This window comes from Ovis canadensis, chromosome 23 (genome assembly GCF_042477335.2).
Source record: "Ovis canadensis isolate MfBH-ARS-UI-01 breed Bighorn chromosome 23, ARS-UI_OviCan_v2, whole genome shotgun sequence".
Taxonomy (NCBI): Eukaryota; Metazoa; Chordata; class Mammalia; order Artiodactyla; family Bovidae; genus Ovis; species Ovis canadensis.
The window spans coordinates 46,643,048-46,661,194 of NC_091267.1; the positions used below are offsets into that span (position 1 = coordinate 46,643,048).

The window sequence follows — 18,147 nt, forward strand, 5'->3', positions numbered from 1 at the left end:
AGCGATGTGGGTTCGATCTCTAAGTCAGGAAGATCCCCTGGAGGAGGAAGTGGCAACCCACTCCAGTATTCTTGCCTGGAGAATCCCATGGGCAGAGGAGACTGGCGGGCTACAGTCCACAGAGAGTTGGGTATGACTGAGCAACTGAGCACACAACGCTTTCTATGAATTGTTGGCTGCCATGAGAATGCATCTCTGCTTGTCACCAAGGAAGAATTTTGTGCATGCTCTGTGCGGTGTCTGTGATTATCTGGCCAGTTGGTCTTAGTAAGTTTTTATATCACTATGAAAAGGTGCTAAAAAATGAGTGCATAGAACCATGTTGAGGCCCAGCTATGAACAGAGGCACACCGTGTGATGATTTTCCATGTCTTTTCCCCTCATCAGCTCACACCCATGTACTTACCTGTGCTTCGAAACACAGAAAAACCAAAATTGAAGCAAAATAGGCCAAAACCACGTTCTATGCTCTCTGGGCAAGTTCGGAATAATTTGTTTCCCATTCCTCTGACTGAGGGCCTTGTCTGTCTCTTTTTGCTGTTTAACCTACTAAATGCAATGAGATAAACCAGTGGGACTCATTGAGGTGTTTTCTCCAAGCTCTCTGACCATACTTAGTCCTCAGTTAAATAATTTATGCACTAGTGGGCCTGAAAAGTCTTAGAATCTTTCCCTGGTGTTTTACCCTTATTTTTTGGCAATGTTTTAAGATAATTTAAAAATATGAGTGAAGTCATATTAAAACAATTGAAGGAAGTTAATTAAATATCTTTTTGTTTTTTTTGTTTTTTTTTTTTGTTTTTGGCTATGTTGTGAGGTTTGTGGAATCTTAGTTCTCTGACCAAGAAGTGAAAGTCCTGAATCCTAATCGCTGCACCACCAGGGAATTCCTGAGATCTTCAGTTTTAGGATGTCTTGTCAGCTTTAGCTCTGGGACTAAATGACTTCTCCCATCTTTGATCTCTTCGCTCCCTCACTAGAATTGAACCTTCTAATTTTTAAGGAAGGAAATGCTGTAATTGTTCCTATTTCTTGTAGTTAAACTTTTAAGAATAGCCTTAGAAAGTCTGCCATTTTCAAGAGTTAGTCTTCCTATTTTAGCAAAGACAAGACCTAAAGCCATCCCAGGGGAAGGCAACTGTATTATGTGACTGAATCGTGACAAACTAGGGAAAGCCAGGGCAAAATACTAATGGCCAAGTTCAAGTTACCTCCACCCTAATGAGCCTAAGCTACACTGCAACCCACGACTGGATTAATCACCAGTTCAAGTATCCTTAGTGTGGTGAGTAATACTTTACTGTAAGTTTGACCAACAGAATCTCACTCCTGAACTCTCATACACCACCGACACTAAAGTCACGAGTTGTAGCCTAAGCTGTTTTAAATGAAGGTGTCTGTAAAATTCAGCTGAAGTATGGAGTTTTAAAAGTTTATTGCAGAGCCCCAAAGAATTGAGGGCATATTTCAAAGAAATGACCTGCACAAGAATGTTCATAGCAGCTCTATAATAGCCCAACCTGGAAACAACTCAAATGTCTGCCGTGGGATTCTTATACCATGGAATATGTCCCAACGGTAAAAACAAAACAAAACAAAAAAAAGATGAACTATTGCTATAAGTGACGTGGATGAGTCTTACAGACATAATGTTTAGTGAAAGAAATCAGAAGCAAAAGATGACTCAATTTGTATGAAGTTCAAGAACAGCAAAAGCAATTGATGATGGTAGAAGTCAAACTAGTGAAAAAAAAAGAATGGCATGCTACCGTAAAGGTTCTACCTTGCTCTTTCTTGGATCACTTATTCTGGAGGAAGCCGGCTCCCTGGTCTTGAAGACAGATGAGCAGCCTTGAGCCACGTGGAGTGGAACCCAGGCCTCCTGCCAGCAGCATCTTGGAAGCAAATATTCCAGCCCCAGTCACGCCTTCAGATAATGGTAGCCTGGCTGACATCTTGACCACAGACTCATGAGCCAAAACCACCCAGAACCACACAAAGCCCTGGCTGGCAGAAAATCTAATCTAATAAATGTTTGTTCTTATCATCCACTATGTTTTAGGATAATTTGTTATCAAGTAATAGATAGCACAATATAAATATATAGTAGGTAAAAACTTATTGAACTGTACATGTACGTTTTATAGATTTTACAGGTGTATTATATATTAATAAAAAAGAAAGAAAGTCTTTTACCAAAAAGAGGCTCTCCAAAACACTCAACCTAAAACTCCCTAAGGGTTTTGCAGAAGCTTTAACTCAAGGTTTCCTATAGTTTCCCCAAATGTGTTGGCAATGTGTAGATTGACAGAGGGAGTCAGGTGTGAGCTGGTCACCTACTCATGTTCCCTGTGTTGAACTGGTCACTCTCCAATCATCTACAAGGTGGTTCTTTTAGGGTCAGCTCTAGTTGCTCTTCCTGGATCGTTTTGGGGACTGTCTGTTAGCAAAATTTACAGTGTCTACAAGTGTCTACAGTGTCTCCATTAAGCCAAGGAGGCCTAGTGCCTAGGGCCCCTGACACTTCTAAGGTCTCATGAAAATGTTTTAATAGCAATTTATTTTAAAATCAGACAAAAAATATAATAATAATAAATATATAATAATGAGATCAGCTTGGATTATATCCATCTCTATACCAATGTGGCTATAAAGCAGAATTTTAAGTGCTTGTTTGTTTTTTTTTTTTAAGGAAGGAGGGATTCCCAAAGGCAAAGGTGCTTAGAGCCCACAAAAGTCAGCAAGCAGCCCTGAGTACAAAGAGGGATGCAATGAACTGAATTGTGTCCTCTTTCTGCAAATTCCTATGTTGACACCCTAACCCCCAAGTAACTGTTTAGAGACAGGGCTTTGTGTTTGTTGCTGTCTAGTGGCTGTGTCTGACTCTTTTGAGACCCCATGGACTGCAGCCCACCAGGGTCCTCTGTCCATGGGATTTCTCAGGCAGAAATACTGGAGCAGATTGCCATTTCCTCCTTCAGGAAACCTTCCTAACCCAGGGATCAAGCCTGCATCTCCTGCACTGCAGGCAGATTCTTTATTGCTGAGCCACCAGGGAAGCCCCAGGGGGCTCTAAAGAGGTTTTAATAATTAAGGTGGAATATGGTCAAAAGGAGAAGAGGGCAGCAGAATATGAGATGGTTGGATAGCATTACTGATTCAGTGGACTTGAACTTGGGCAAACTCTGGGAGATGGTGAGGGGCAGGGAGGCCTGGTGTGCCTGGGGTCGAAAAGAATCAGAGATGACTTAGCGACTGAAAAACAACAACAATGGTCCTAAGGGAGTGGCCTTAACCCAATAGGATTTGTGACTTTACATAAGAGGAAGGGAGATCTCTCTTTCCACACACACGCACCAAGGAAAGAGCACATGAGCACACAGTGAGAAGCCCGCATCTGCAAGTCAGGAAGAGGGGACTCACCGGAAACCGAACTGACAGGCAGCTTGATCTCAGACTTCTCTGTCTCCATTACCGTGGGATAAAAATTACTGACGTTTAAGCCATTCAGTCCATGATATTTTGTTACGACAGCCTAAGCTAACTAACACAACTGGTGGTGGGAGGAGGTGAAGGGGTTGGGTAGGTAGTGGGGGTAGCAGCGAGAAATGAAAAAAAAAAAAAAGCAAAGTGAAGAGGCACCCAGTCCATCCAGAATGGTCTCAGGTATCACCAGATGAAGTCAGCTGCATCCTAGTACCCAAAACGCCCAGCTCCATCTACATTTCTCATGATTAAATTTCAGCCTTCAAGTTAGAAACTGGGCACGCTTGCACTCTGTACAGAAGTTAGGCCTTCTTTTTTCGTTGCCCCTTGAATCATTGCCTACTTTGAAGCTTCAAAGTTAGCAGCAGCAAAACAAAGCTTCTATATTAGAAGAACTCAAAACTATTGTATTGAAACAAAATTTTATTAATAGGAACATGCTGCTCAAATCACATTCATTAGCCTCTAGAAGATAAGATGCAATGGCTGCTTAGCCAGTGAGGTAACCCAGGAGAATGAGGGTTAAAGAAGAATGTTTAATGAAGAACATGTGATCATCTGTGCTCAATGTTATTAAGAAGGCAAGTGAGGTGAGAACAAATAGGTTGTCACTGATTCTGCAACACGAAAACTAGTGATAACTTTAAGAAGAGCAAGTGTCATGTGATTGCTGAGGTTCTTGGACCGGGTGGGGGTGGGGGGATGGGGGAAGGAGGGTTGGGGTTGGAGGGGTTGGGGGGGCCTGGGGGAAGCTGGATCCTTATATCACTGCTCACAGCAAAACAATTAAAGACAGATGATTATCTTCAAGAAATCATTAAACTCAAAAGGAAAATATGGAATAATTTTTTATAACCTTGTAAACCATGAAATTAAAAGATGCCTACTCCTTGGTAGGAAAGTTATGACCAACCTAGACAGCATATTACTTTGCCAACAAAGGTCTGTCTCGTTATGGCTGTGGTTTTTCCAGTGTTCGTGTATGGATGAGAGAGTTGGACTATAAAGAAAGCTGAGCGCTGAAGAATTGATGCTTTTGAACTGTGGTGTTGGAGAACACTCTTGAGAGTTTCCTTGGACTGCAAGGTGATCCAAGCAGTCCATCCTAAAGAAGATTAAAGATTGAAAGCTGGAGGAGAAGGGGATGACAGAGGATGAGATGATTGGATGGCATCACCCACTCAATGGAGATGAGTTTGAGTAAACTCCTGGAGTTGGTGATGGGCAGGGAGACCTGGCATGCTGCAATCCATGGGGTCGCAAAGAGTTGGACATGACTGAGTGACTGAACTGAACTGAACTGAAACTAGTAAATTAGTAAAAGATCTGCACTGTATATACTGGACCAACAAGTTAATTTTCTTAATAGTTTTTACAAATCAATATGAAAAAACAAATAGAAAATAAACAATACAGGGACTTCCCTGGTGGTCCAGTAGTTAAGATTCTTCGCTGCCAATGCAGGGAGTGCAGATTCCATGCCCAGTCAGGGAACTAACCCCACATGCCTCACAGCACAACCAGAAAATATATTTTTTTTAATGAAGACTATGGACAAACAAATAAAATTACCTATAAATGTATGGAAAGATTTTTAATCTCACATATCATTAATAAAATATAAATTAAAGCATCAAAATCTTTTTTAAAATAACAAATACAATCATTCAAATCACAGATGCTATTTTTCACCTATTAGAATAGCAAAGTTAAGTGTTGCCAAGGAGATAGAATCAGGTACTTTTAAATGTTGTAAACAAAGATGTAAATTGCAGTCTGTTCGGAGGGCAATTTGACAATATTCAAAACTAAAATACACATTTCCTTTGATCCAACAATACATAAACTTTTCCAACAGTTCTATTTATATATGATTGCAAGGATTTAGGTATAATGATGTACCCTGCATTATTGTTTCCAGGAATGAAAAATGATAAAGCAAACATCCAGTAGGGGACTGATTAAATAAATTATGTAATGGATCAAAAACTAGTAACAAACTATTTCTAGCCTTCTCCTTCCATCTGTTAGGTGAAAAGAAATTTGTTTGGAATCAACGTTCTCATCTTTCTCCCTAAGGAAACTGTGCAATAGCTTTTAGACTTCTGTGATGCAATATCACATGGAAAGCCAAAGGCATAGAAACATGCAAAGCTTTGTGGAATCCAGACAAGCTCAGGAATGTGAGATGGCATAAGAAAAGAGCGGTGGATTTATGCAGTATTACTACAGACATGCAAACACCTGGCATGTACCAGAAATGCAATCTGAGGCTTGAGCTATTTTGAAATACTTTCTGATGGTGCACTCCGTTTCATTGACTTAGGCACTGCTCTGAGACTGGCCCACACTGCTGGTTTCAGAAATGTCACATGCTGCTGCTGCTGCTGCTGCTAAGTTGCTTCAGTCGTGTCCTACTCTGTGTGACCCCATAGATGGCAGCCCACCAGACTCCCCCGTCCCTGGGATTCTCTAGGCAAGAACACTAGAGTGGGTTGCCATTTCCTTCTCCAAAGCATGAAAGTGAAAAATGAAAGTGAAGTCGCTCAGTCGTGTCCGACCCTCAGCGACCCCATGGACTGCAGCCTACCAGGCTCCTCTGTCCATGGGATTTTCCGGGCAAGAGTACTGGAGTGGGGTGCCATTGCCGTCTCCGAAATGTCACATACACACAATGAAATCCTGTAAAATTAGTAAAAGTAGTGAGGTAGAAAAGCATACTGCTTAATGTTATTAAAAAAAAAAAAAAAAAAAGCAAGCTGCAGGGACTTCCCTGTTGGTGCAGTGGCTAAGACTCCACGCTCCTAATGCAAGGGGCCTGGGTTTGATCCCTGGTCAGGGACCTAGATTCCACATGCTGCAACTAAAGAGGTTGCATGCTGCATCTAAAGATTTCAATAAAGATCAAAGATCCCATGTGCCACAACTATGACCTGACACAACCAAATAAATAAATGAATATTTTGTAAAAAGCAAGCTGTAAACTGTGTACCATATGGCCCCACTTGTTTAAAAAGCCCACATATTTTATTCACAAACATGTTTTCAAATACATTGATGTTTTCTGGAGGATGTTTCTGCACATTGATAAAGATGCATACATGCAATAATTTCATTGACCCTCTTGTTTTGTCCTTTATTTTTAATGCAATCAGTGTTGGATGATGTTTATAATGATAGTGGTATTGACAAGTATTTAAACAAACAAACGAAAAGCCTCTCCTAGGACTTTGACTACATGTCAATTGAAATAAAAATGCACAATGTAAAAGCTGTCAGTTAAGTTTTATTCAGGGACCTTACTGAGGACCGTAGCCAGAGAGACAGGCCTCTCAGAGAGCTCTGAGGACCTGCTCCAAAGAGGTAAGGGAAGAACCTGTGTGTACATGAACTTTTCTGCTGGGAAAAAACATGTAACGAAGCATGAAAAGATTACTGCTGTCGACTTAAGATGCACAACGTGAGAGATGCAAGTTAAGTTTAATTGGGGGTAAAATGAGGACTACAGCCCAGGAGATAACACCTCAGATAACTCTGAGAAACTGCTCCAAAGAGGCAGGGGAGAAAGGTCAGTTTAAATGTGACTTTTGGTGAAGGGGGAGTACATGCAAGCAAGCATATATTTTTCCAGAAGGTTTCTACTCGTCTCGGGGAGCCTTCACTAGTCATGAGGAACAGTGTCACCACGAAGGATCTTAGTGCTTTTCTAGATATGAGAAGATATAAGAATTGGGCTCATAGATTCAGCTCCTGATTTGAGCACCCATGTGCTAATGTGTGGCTGGCATTGCTGATCACAAAGAACAAACATTTCAAGTTAATGATTTTAGGGCTTTCCTAAATATGGGAAGATGAAAGAATCTGGGGTCTTTGAAATTTTCTCTTAGACATGTATCTTACCTGCTGCTGCTGCTAAGTCGCTTCAGTCGTGTCCGACTCTGTGAGACCCCCATAGACAGCAGCCCACCAGGCTCCCCCATCCCTGGGATTCTCCAGGCAAGAACACTGGAGTGGGTTGCCATTTCCTTCTCCAATGCATGAAAGTGCAAAGTGAAAGTGAAGTCACTCAGTCGTGTCCTACTCTTCAAGACCCCATGGACTGCAGCCTACCAGGCTCCTCTGTCCATGGGATTTTCCAGGCAAGAGTACTGGAGTGGGTTGCCATTGCCTTTTCCGTATCTTACCTAGTGACTGGTATATCTAATGCACAGAATGCTTCCAGTTGTTTTGCATCCTAAATTGCCCTCAGAGCACACACATTATGGACTGCGGTGACTAAGAGCTTAATCCTTGGGGAACTGAAGTGGCAGGCAACATTTTTTTCTTTACATACGTTGAAACAATCTTCAGAGAAGGAGAAAATACACCATGATGTGACATAGATGATCATAAATGGTGGAGTTATAAATGATGTTTTTAACTCTTGCCTATAAACTTTCAAAATTGCTACCATAAGCATGGATTGCTTTATCAGCAAAAAATATTTCTCTTAAAAATAAGGTGCTTTATTTTAAAAATATATCATCACCTTTTGGATATCATCAAAGCTGTACAAAATACAGAACTAGAAATATATGTATATAGCTAAAAGATCTTTTTGTTCCTATTTTGGTGAATGTGTGTGTGTGTGCGCGCGCGCGTGCGCTTAGCTGCTTAGTTGTGTCCAGCCCTTTTCGAACTACCAGGCTCCTTTGTCCATGGGGATTCTCCAGGCAAGAATACTGGAGTGGGGTTGCCGTGCCCTCCCCCAGAGGATCTTCCCAACCCAGAGATCGAACTCAGGTCTCCCGCATTGCAGGTGGACTCTTTACTGTGTGAGCCACCAGGGAAGTCCATTTTGGTGAATAGTGGACAGAATTTACTGGGTATCAAAATTTCTGCCCATCCAAGAAATGTTTCATATGGTGCTTAAAATTTCCTTTACTCAATTCATTATTCAGTGAAGGTTTTTGTTGGCTGATTGCCTGGTTTCCCCCATAAGTACTGGAAGGGCAACTAAGCCACTGAGATCCTGCGAATATGTTACAGAGGTAGTTCATGAATTGGAATGTCAATTGGGACCACCTGGAGGGCTTTATCCCCCTAGGGTTTGCAGGCCCAGACTGGGGCCCATAATTTGCATTTCTAAGAAATTCTCAAGGATGGTCCTGCCATCTGGCTCAGTGACAACATTTTGATTACCTCGGAGAAGGCAATGGCACCCCACTCCAATACTCTTGCCTGGAAAATCCCATGGACAGAGGAGCCTGGTAGGCTGCAGTCCAAGGGGTCTCCAAGAGTCGGAAATAACTGAATAACTTCACTTTCACTTTTCACTTTCATGCATTGGAGAAGGAAGCGGCTACCCACTCCAGTGTTCTTGCCTTGAGTATCCCAGGGACGGGGGAGCCTGGTGGGCTGCCGTTATGGGGTCGCACAGAGTTGAACACGACTGAAGTTACTTAGCAGCATGATGCATACCAAATTATTATCAGTGAGCACACCAGGCAATTGAAGGCAAGCAGATGCATGAAGCCAGGAGATTGCCAAGGCTGAATGTCCAGAGGGGATCCCTACAGTTTAGTGCACAGCCAAGCAGGTGTACATTTCAAGGCTGAGGAGGTGGGGAGGCAAGTCAGTAACTGCAAAGTCAGTCAAGGACAGTCTCCTTGTAGAATAAGGATGAGAACATTACCTGATCATGGTCCTACCTCCATTGGCTTTGATCATTGCTACAGACGTGTATTTAGTGTTTTCATTGTACACTGGCTTCCACTGTGGGGAGGAAGGATCCTTACATCCATTTTCCTAACTTCAAAATGGAAATGACTGATGCTTTTGAGTGATCTTAATCATTACATCTGAGGGGAAATGATACTAGAAGTGCATATAACAAAAATGTGTCAGATCAAAAAAAGTATAAGGCTCAAAAACGAAGATGCTTCTTTATCTCTGTTACTTCACCTAGAACTAACGGACTCTGGTCCCACCTTTGCGTCAAACTTCCCCGGGGGTGGTTGTGGGGGTGTCTCTTCTCCCGTGGGCTGGTTCCCTGCCACGCTCTGCTCCGCCAGCAGATGGTGTGGTTCTAGAACTTTTTTCAAAAGTGGGCTGAGCGGACAGAAAACAGAGATTGGGCGGCTCTGAGGCATCTCCTCGGCCACTGCCACGCTCCGCCCGCTCAGCTCTCTGATCACAACACTGTCAGGCCACCGCGTGGCGCCGCCCCCAACTTTGCTAGAAGTGCCTAGGCACCGATTCCTTTCGGGGAACTGGGTTTGGAAAGAGAACTTGCTTGGGGTGCCAACTGGGTCCGCTGAGAAGTGGGATCTTAATTGGGAAAACTGTCCCCACGCACCCCGATTTGCTAAAACCTCGCCCTTCCATTTCCAATCGAGTAATGACCAAAACGGGAGAAAGGAGTTCAAGCATCAAACCACACACTGTTGCGACAACCCCAGAAATATCCTTCCCAGGTCGGATTCCAAATGTTCAGTTCTACCCCGGTCTCTTAGTTCCTGGCCCCACGCCGCGGCTGAGGCGGAATTAGTGCGGACGGGGACTGGGAACCGGCTGTGACAAGAAGTCCGGGCCCCACTAGCCCCGCCCCTTCCCCGCCCTCGCCCCACCCTCACCCCGCCCTCAACGGCTCCGGCCCCGCCCCAGGACGGGTTCTTGGCTCGGGCGGTTCCACCCAGAAGTGGGAGGAGCCGACGACCCCTTCGTCCTTCCTGACCTGCGCGCGCATCCCTCCGCAGCCGCTGCCGGGTTTTCTCTCTCCGCCGGCGCGGGACCCGGAGGCAGCCCGGGGCGCCGAGCCGAGCCTGCGAGCCAAGTCTCTTCGAACTCCGCAGCCCATCGCCGCGGCAGCATGAGCGTGCGCGGCCCAGCCCTCGGCCTCCTCCTGCTGCTGTTCTGCCCGGCGCAGGTGAGTGGCCGCCGGCGACCCGGGCGAGCTGTGGGGGACGTGGTGGGGCCGCGAGTCGGGAGGGCGGCGGTCTGTGCCGCGACTCCGGTGCCTTTCTCCGGCCACGTCCTCTTCCCAGTGGTCTGGAGGACGGTGGCAGCTGGGAGCTGCCTGTCTGACCTGTTTTGAACTCATTTCATCCGTGGTCATCTGGTTTCTGGGTTTAGGATGTGGGATCAAAAAGGGAGGAAGAAAATGGGTAGAAAGGGATAGGATTCTTATCATTTTATCCTGCCTCCCCAACCCCTTCATTCTGCCATTTGTACAGGAATTCTTTATACATTTGTTTAGGAGATCCGACTTCTCCCCTAAAGATGAAAGAGAGTGGGGAGGTAAATAGAGGTTGGTCCGGCACCAAATCGGAACTCAACTGAATGCTTCGCGTAAGGCAACTTGGTCTTCCAGAGAAGGCAAGTTACTTCTTATCCGCTCCCTTTACATCCATGGGAACGGAGGCCCGCAGGTCGGGGGGTTAATTGAATTTCGCCTTGTCACAAACCTAGGCCTGGAGAGGATGGGCCTGGAACTCCCAGTCCTAGCCCGTTGGGTCTGCTTTCCCTTGCTTTGGTAGCTTTGGGCGTGAGCACCTCACTGCTATTTGTGTATCTACAGTTTTCTCCTTGAAAACTGTGTGGTTGGATATTGTGGGGGATGTCTAAGGATCTAGTGCTGATTAAACCAGGTCCAGTGGGAATCCCGAGCCCTGGTGCCCACTCGTAGGCGTGTGTCTATGATGAGGGTGTAGTGAGTCACAGGGGAAGGCTGATGAAGGGGTTCCCTGCACTAGAAAAACCTCTCTTTGAACCATATCGTTCTCAGCAGGGGTTGGGTGAGGCTGACCTGGGAAGGGCCTCCTGCGATGGGGTGGCTGGGGTTGGCCAGCTGTGTGGGCTTCTGGAAGAGCACATGTCTGGTGCCTGGTGGGGAGGAGAGGCAGAGAAAAGCGGGTTTTCAGGAGGTGGTTTGAAATGGGGTCAACCCATAGACCACCTGCTAGCTCTGTGGCTTTGGGCTCATTACTCTTCCAAGCCGAACTTTTACAGAAGATAAACAACACATCATAGGATTATTGGGATTCTTAAGTAACATGGTGTGGAGGGGCCTCATCACAGCAGTAAAAACTCAGAAAATGGTAGCAGTTATTTGCTTTGAAAATACAGCTGTTCGGTTTCCTTTCGGTTTTAGGTCAGGATCTAATAGGCATGCTTCTGGTTAAGTAGCTTTAACTTACCTCTGAAATCCATCAGTGCCTCTCCTCCTAGGACCTCTGGATTAGGTCAGAGGTTGGTCACAAGTGGCTTGCAAAACGCCTGGAAGCCTTGAGAAGGTTTGTGAATATGAATTGGAAACACTTCTGTTGTATTTAAGATTGGCTCCCTCAGGCTTAAAGATGAACCCATTCCTGATCTCCTTAGGAAAAACAGTTTTAATGGCTTAATTCCTACCTAGGCCTCATTATGGTCCCAGTTCCTCAAGAGAAAAAAAAAAAAAAACTTTAAAAAATTACAGTCAGGAGAGAGACCATAATGAGGCCTAGGTAGGAATTAAGCCATTAAAACTGTTTTTCCAAAGGAGATCAGGAATGGATTCATCTTTCAGCCTGAGAGCATTGAAGAATAAGCCTCTGAAATGGGAGTGAATGTAGGTAATCTTTCCCAGTCTCCCCCATTCCTTGATTGATGTTGTGATCAATTATTTTACTAACATAAATAATCAAGGGAAATGAGTTTTTAAAAATTATTGTTATGATTAGCAAGTGGTTAAAAAGAAGACAACTAGCTGAATAGGTCTTTGTATTCCTTCAGTGTTTGTCATATTACCCAGAACAAAGAACTCTTTTTCCTGGGTAACCCTTCCCCTCCTTCCATTCCTAAAAGGGAGTCTTGTCAGGGTGTTAATGGATGACACGTTACCTGTCCGGAAACCTAGAGTGGGCCATCTCTAACCTGATCTCGGGTGCTTCGTCTGCTCTTCTCACCCACAGCTCTGTGAAGAGTGCTAGCTCTCTAGCTAAATAAACAAAGTGCTGTCAAAACCCTGCCCATCTTCCAAGGTCCAGTTCAGAAGCTTCATCATCTATAACATTGTTATTCCCAGCTAGAATGCCTTCCCTCTGAAGTTCTAAACCTTTATTTAAATGGCTGCAGCAGCTTTTGGTGTTTTGTTGTTGTTTAGTCACTAAATTGTGTCTTTGAGACCCCATGAACTGTACTTGCCAGGCTCCTCTGTCTGTGGGATTTCCCAGGCAAGAAGACTGGAGTGGGTTGCCATTTCCATCTCCAGGGGATATTCCTGACCCAGAAATCGAATCTCTGTTTCCTGCGTGGCAGGTGGTTTGTTTACCACCTGATCCACCAGGGAAGCATTTACAGCCTGGCACAAGACTTGGCATTGAAAGACCTGGTACAGATCTTGATGCTTCCTCTTACCAGGAGTGGTTTTGGGCAAGGCAGCTGCCTCCTCTATAAAATGGGTTAACAACTCTGCCTACTAGATGATTCATATTTAAAGTTCAGCAGATGTTCCACTTGGCCAGTAACGTTCACAGCCTGTTCCTGGCTCCAGTGTGGGTTCTCCAAAAGCCAGTGATAGATCAGGAGTGGATTTAGCCTGCTGGCCCAACCCTTGGTTCATTTGTCACCTTGTGCAAACATTCCTTAGGGGAAAAAAACCCCATCCACTTTCAGGATTTAATTTGATCTTGTGGCTATTGAATTATTTTTCAAACTCGTAGGTGCTGGAGCTTATCTAAGACTAAACTAGTAGTTTAGTCTAACCTTGAGCAAGTCAGTTAAACTGCAAGCCCAGGGCTTATCTATAAAGTGAAGACTGGCTGAACCCATCTAACTCTAAAATGTATCTTAAATACCCATCGGAAGGTGTGCCTGGTGCTCACACAAATTATCATTTGTTATGTGGATACGTTTATCCCAGATTGGCTATAAAACAGAATTCCAGGGAGTTGTGTCAGTAAAAGTCAGACCAGTCCAGCCTCCACCCCACGTGTCCTGTCATATTTATTTGATCTGCCTGCCTGACTCCAAAGGATACAAAGCTTAATCTCTGGACAGCATTCTCCAGGCCACCCCCTCCACCCTTATCCTGGGTTATCCTGACTGGCCAGACCAGCCCTGGTATTCCAGCCCTCAGCAGAGCTGAAGCTGGGCATGTCTCCTGGAGCTTTCCTCATCCAGGACATCAGCAGAGGTGAAGGGACCAGGCCCTGCACTCCACCTGCGTGGGCTGGCCAGGTTACAGGCTTGGGGCTGGGGACAGTCCTGGATCCTGAGGAAGTGAGTCAGGACTTGACAGCTCCCTGGAGTTGTATGTAAAGAGTGGTCACTAGTTATGCAAGTGAACAGTCCTGTGTAGCACGAGGGGCATGGTAGTGGACGGGCCAGTGCATCCCTGGCATGTTGTCACAATCTAAGGATACATCAGTGTACAAGCCGAGCTGGAGTTCGAACAGTGCAGTAGCTGTGGGATGGGCATGGTGGGGGGAATGGGAGGGAGTATGCCTACCTTAGCATTCAAAACCTTGGTTCTCATTATTGCTTTTGTCACTTACCAGCCAGGTGACCTTGGAGAATCCTCTCTGAGCTCTAGTTTTCTTACCTGTAAAAGTCTGCAATGATACTCCATGGGGTGTCTGATAAAGAACCCAGGCGAGGAAGGAGAACTCACTCAGCTTTATGCCCAGAACCCGGTTGATGTTCAGTGAGCAACTGAACATGAGTTACTTAACAGCCTAAAGTATAGGATTCTGTTGCTGATGATCAGAGCTTCTCCATGTGATGAGATGTGCTTTCATGGAGCTCCCAATTAGAGTCTGCCAGACTTGCTGACAATAGCAGCAGGGGCATTTTCTTTTTAAAACTGTCCTGAGCTATTCCTATTATTATTGAAAGATACTTCCCTATGCAGTCACATATCCATTAATTAAATTTTAGAGCATGTTGTGAAATAGCCATATAGCCTAACCTTTAAAAGTAGAGACATCCTAGCCTTGTACTAAATTCTGCATTAAAGCCAAAGTCACTTCTTACATAATCCAGTCAAGCTCCTTTAACTCATGTACGTTTGGATGTTTTCTGAATCAGGGAGCACTGGATGAGATATTAAGATTTCAGAGGAAGTATAACCCCCAAGCTCTGCCCTTTAGGATTCTACAGTCTTACAGGGGAGTCAAGACACCAGCAAGAAAATACTGTTGCAACCTCTGCCCACATACACAACTTCTCCATTCTCATAAATATATGAATTCTGTTTCATCCTGGAGCAGGAGCCTGCAAATTAGTCGTGGATGGTTTTCTTGGGACACACCCATGCCCATGTTTTACCTGCTGTTTGTGGTTACTTTTGAGTTACAGCAGACAAGATTGAGTATGTACCACAGACACCTTTGGGCTCACAAGCCTACCATATTTAATACGGTATCTGGCTGTCTTAGGAAAAGTTTAGGAACTTCCCTGCATGGTCCAATGGCTAAGACTCTGTGCTTCCAATGCAGCAGGCCTGGGTTCCATCCCTGGTCAGGGAAGGAAACCCCAAGTACTGCAACTAAAGAGTCCAAATGCTGCGACAAAGATCCCATGAGCCGAAACTAAGACCCAGTTCAGCCAAATAAACACATATGTGTGTGTGTGTGTGTGTTAGTCACTCAGTCATGTCCGACTCTTTTTGACCCCATAGACTGTAGCCCACCAGGCTCCTCTGTCCATGGGATTGTCCAGGCAAGAATACTGGAGTAGGTTGCTATTCCCTTCTCCAGGGGATCTTCCCAACCCAGAGATCCAGCGCAGGTCCCCCACATTGCAGGCAGATTCTTCAGTCTGAGCCACCAAGGAAGCCCAAATAAATAAATATTAAATTAAAAAGAAAAAAGGAAACGTTTATCCAGCTAGTCCTGGTGGATCCACAGGGGAGCTTATGGATCGGGAGTGTACAGAGCTCTGGTGCAGGACGCCTGGTGGCTTGAGCATTGAGGAGGGATGCCCATGAGCACCTCTGAGGCCACGTCTGAGGTTTGCTCATCTGTAAGTTGGACATAGTAATGGCACCACCTCCCTCTCCCCAGGACAGCTCACCCAGACCAGGTGAAAAGAGTCAGAGTTAAATTCATTGTTGGCAGTGAGTCTTGGGTGAGGCTTGTAAAAAGGGAGGCTGTCCCAAGATGTGGGGGCCAGGGGGAGACTGAAATCTGTGGAGAAAACAAAGGACAGCAGACAAGGGCTAGAGTCTGTCCTTGGGGACCTGGATAAATACAGTTAGTTCAAGTAGAGCCAGTCATGGAGGGTAATCGAGATTTGTTTGAGAATATGTGTTTAAAAGTTAATTCACTTGTGTTTGCGCAGGTGCTATATAGGTTTGCCTATTGGGGGAAATTGAAAGCCTGGAAGACCAGGATCTAATATATCAACATTTGTTAAATCTGAGGAATGGGATAGGGGTAGAGAGCTGAAAGGGGTGGCCCCTGTTATCTCACGTATACTTGTGATGTCTGAATAATTGTGATCGGTGGGTATTCTGTAATTAAAATCTACGATCATTTATTTTTGACTTCTTAGGATTCGGTCAAATGTTTAAATGCTTAAATAAGATAGTTCTTGTGGTCATGAGTCACCCTGTAAGAGACTGGTCAGTGCCCATGAGATGAACTAGGAAGAATTATCCTTCTTTGGGCTTGTCCCCCGCACTATACCCCACTGCCCCGCTCAGTGGAGCTTTTGCAACGCTTCTTGCTAGAGATGCTAGGTGTGTTAGCATTCAGACCCATGGTGTTTCAACTGATGGTCACTCTACTCTGTTTAATCTCAATATAACCAAGAACATGCTCTCTGCAGTCCTTGCCACTGGACTTTTCTCTTAACTGGTGAAGGACATATGAGCTCATGTTTTATGTCAAAATACACATAAAGTTCATGGTTTTAAAGTACACTCAGGGACATTAGGTATATCACGTGTCGTGCAGCCACCACCAACCATCCCCAGTGCCGAGCTCACATGTGGTCTGGTGCCCTTGGAGCTGTGTGTGTGTGTCCACGGGATTCCCCAGGCAAGAATACTGGAGTGGGTTGCCATGCCCTTCTTCAGGTGATCTTCCCGACCCAGGGATTGAATTTGAATCTCCTGCATTGCATGCGGATTCTTTACCTCTGAGCCAGCAGGGAAGCCCCCCTTGGAGTCCTGGCAGAACTCAAACCTTGGTGACTTTCAGTATCAGCAGGATCTGCCCTTCCAGGGGAGTATGGGTATGAAGCAGCAACAGGTGTTCTTGTATCAGTAAAGGCAGCTCTCACCCAGTCACCTTGCCTTTGGAAATCACGTGGTTCCCTGGAAGACAGGTGTGTGGCCTGTGCCCAAGCCGTTGGTGTGGGTGTCAGCTCCTGCCACCCTCACATTCCAGGGAATCTTCCAGGGATCTCAAGGTGCAGCCCTCATCTTTGTTAATAAAGTCCTGGCCGATGCAGTGCTGTGGCCATTTGGAGACTGGAAATTTCGGTCATTGAGACTGCAGCTAGGTTCTAGACTGGCTGCAGAGATGAGCGTGGCCCAGTCAGTGGTCCACGGAGGAGTGACCCCGGTGCAGCATAAGGAGTAAGCGCTCCAGCTTCCAAACCAGCCAGGCCTGGCTCTCCCATTTCTCAGATGTGGCCTCAGAGGAGTCACTTTACCTGCCTGTGTAACCCTCAGTTTCCTCATCTGTGAAATGGTGTTATTTTAGATTCACAGACCTGTTGTGGGGTTGAGCCAGTGGCTGGCTGCCGGGTGCCAGGGATGGGGGTGGTGGAGGTAGCGTCCGTGGGAACAGACCAGGTGGAGGGAGGTGATGAGGTGGACAGAGGAGGCCTGTGGGCTCCCAGGGGAGGATTCAGGGAAGGCAAGGGTGGGGGAGACTGCACCAGGGAGGCTTCCCAGAGGCTGGTGGAGAGGACCCTGGGCTTTAAACCCTGCTGAATAGGGCCTGGTGATGGAGGAAGGATTGGTTTCCTTGTGAGCATCTCAGCTGTTGTTGTTGGAAGTGTAGCTGAGGTGAGTTTTGAGCAGGGAAGGAAATGGCACTGCCTTTATGGAAGGAGCAGGTGAAAGGACCAACATGGAGATGAGGTTGAACATGTGGACGAGAGTAGGGCCAGGTGGTGGAGGTCCCCGCAGAGACTTGGGACCGTGACAGCAGCCGGGCCTGGGGCAGAAGGAGGCACTTGGGTTTCAGCTGTAGTTGAGCCCAGGGGAGGTGGAGAGCCTGGAGGTGGGCACGAGGCCTCCCCAACCGGTGCAGCCATGCACGTGAGCTCAGAGGGTTGCGTGCCTGCACACAGGGTTGGGGGAGGCAGATGCCAGAGCAAGGACCTTCATTAAAGGGTTAATTGTATCTTGTTGAGAGAGTGTTTCTGGAACTAGAAAGTTCTGGTTTGAATCCTGCCTCTGCTGCTCTTGGATTCAAACTCTCTGCTTCTGTATGTTCATCTGTAAATTGTGCGTAATAATAGCACCTTCTAGAGACTTCAGTGGTGGTCCAGTGGTTAAGACTCCAGGCTTCCACGGCAGGGGTCAGGGGTTCTATTCCTGTTCAAGGAGCTAATCTCACCTGGCATGGTGCAACTATAAAAAGAAGAAGAAAAAAAAACAAAAACAAAAACCACTGCCCTTTCGCTCATGCTGTAAGGTTGTGTTGGGTTCACAAGGTGAGAGCAGTTAAAGCAGTGCCTGACACC

General features: G+C 45.7%; 1 protein-coding gene across 1 annotated transcript in view; it reads left to right on the top strand.

The window, feature by feature from the left end:
* Positions 1 to 10,130: 10,130 nt before the first annotated feature.
* Positions 10,131 to 18,147, top strand: part of NPC1 (NPC intracellular cholesterol transporter 1) — a 44,066-nt gene continuing 36,049 nt past the window's right edge. Inside the window, exon 1 of the mRNA XM_069569238.1 lies at positions 10,131 to 10,393. Coding sequence (XP_069425339.1) covers positions 10,337 to 10,393 — 57 coding nt within the window. The 5' untranslated portion in view covers positions 10,131 to 10,336. The remainder of the gene's footprint in view (positions 10,394 to 18,147) is intronic.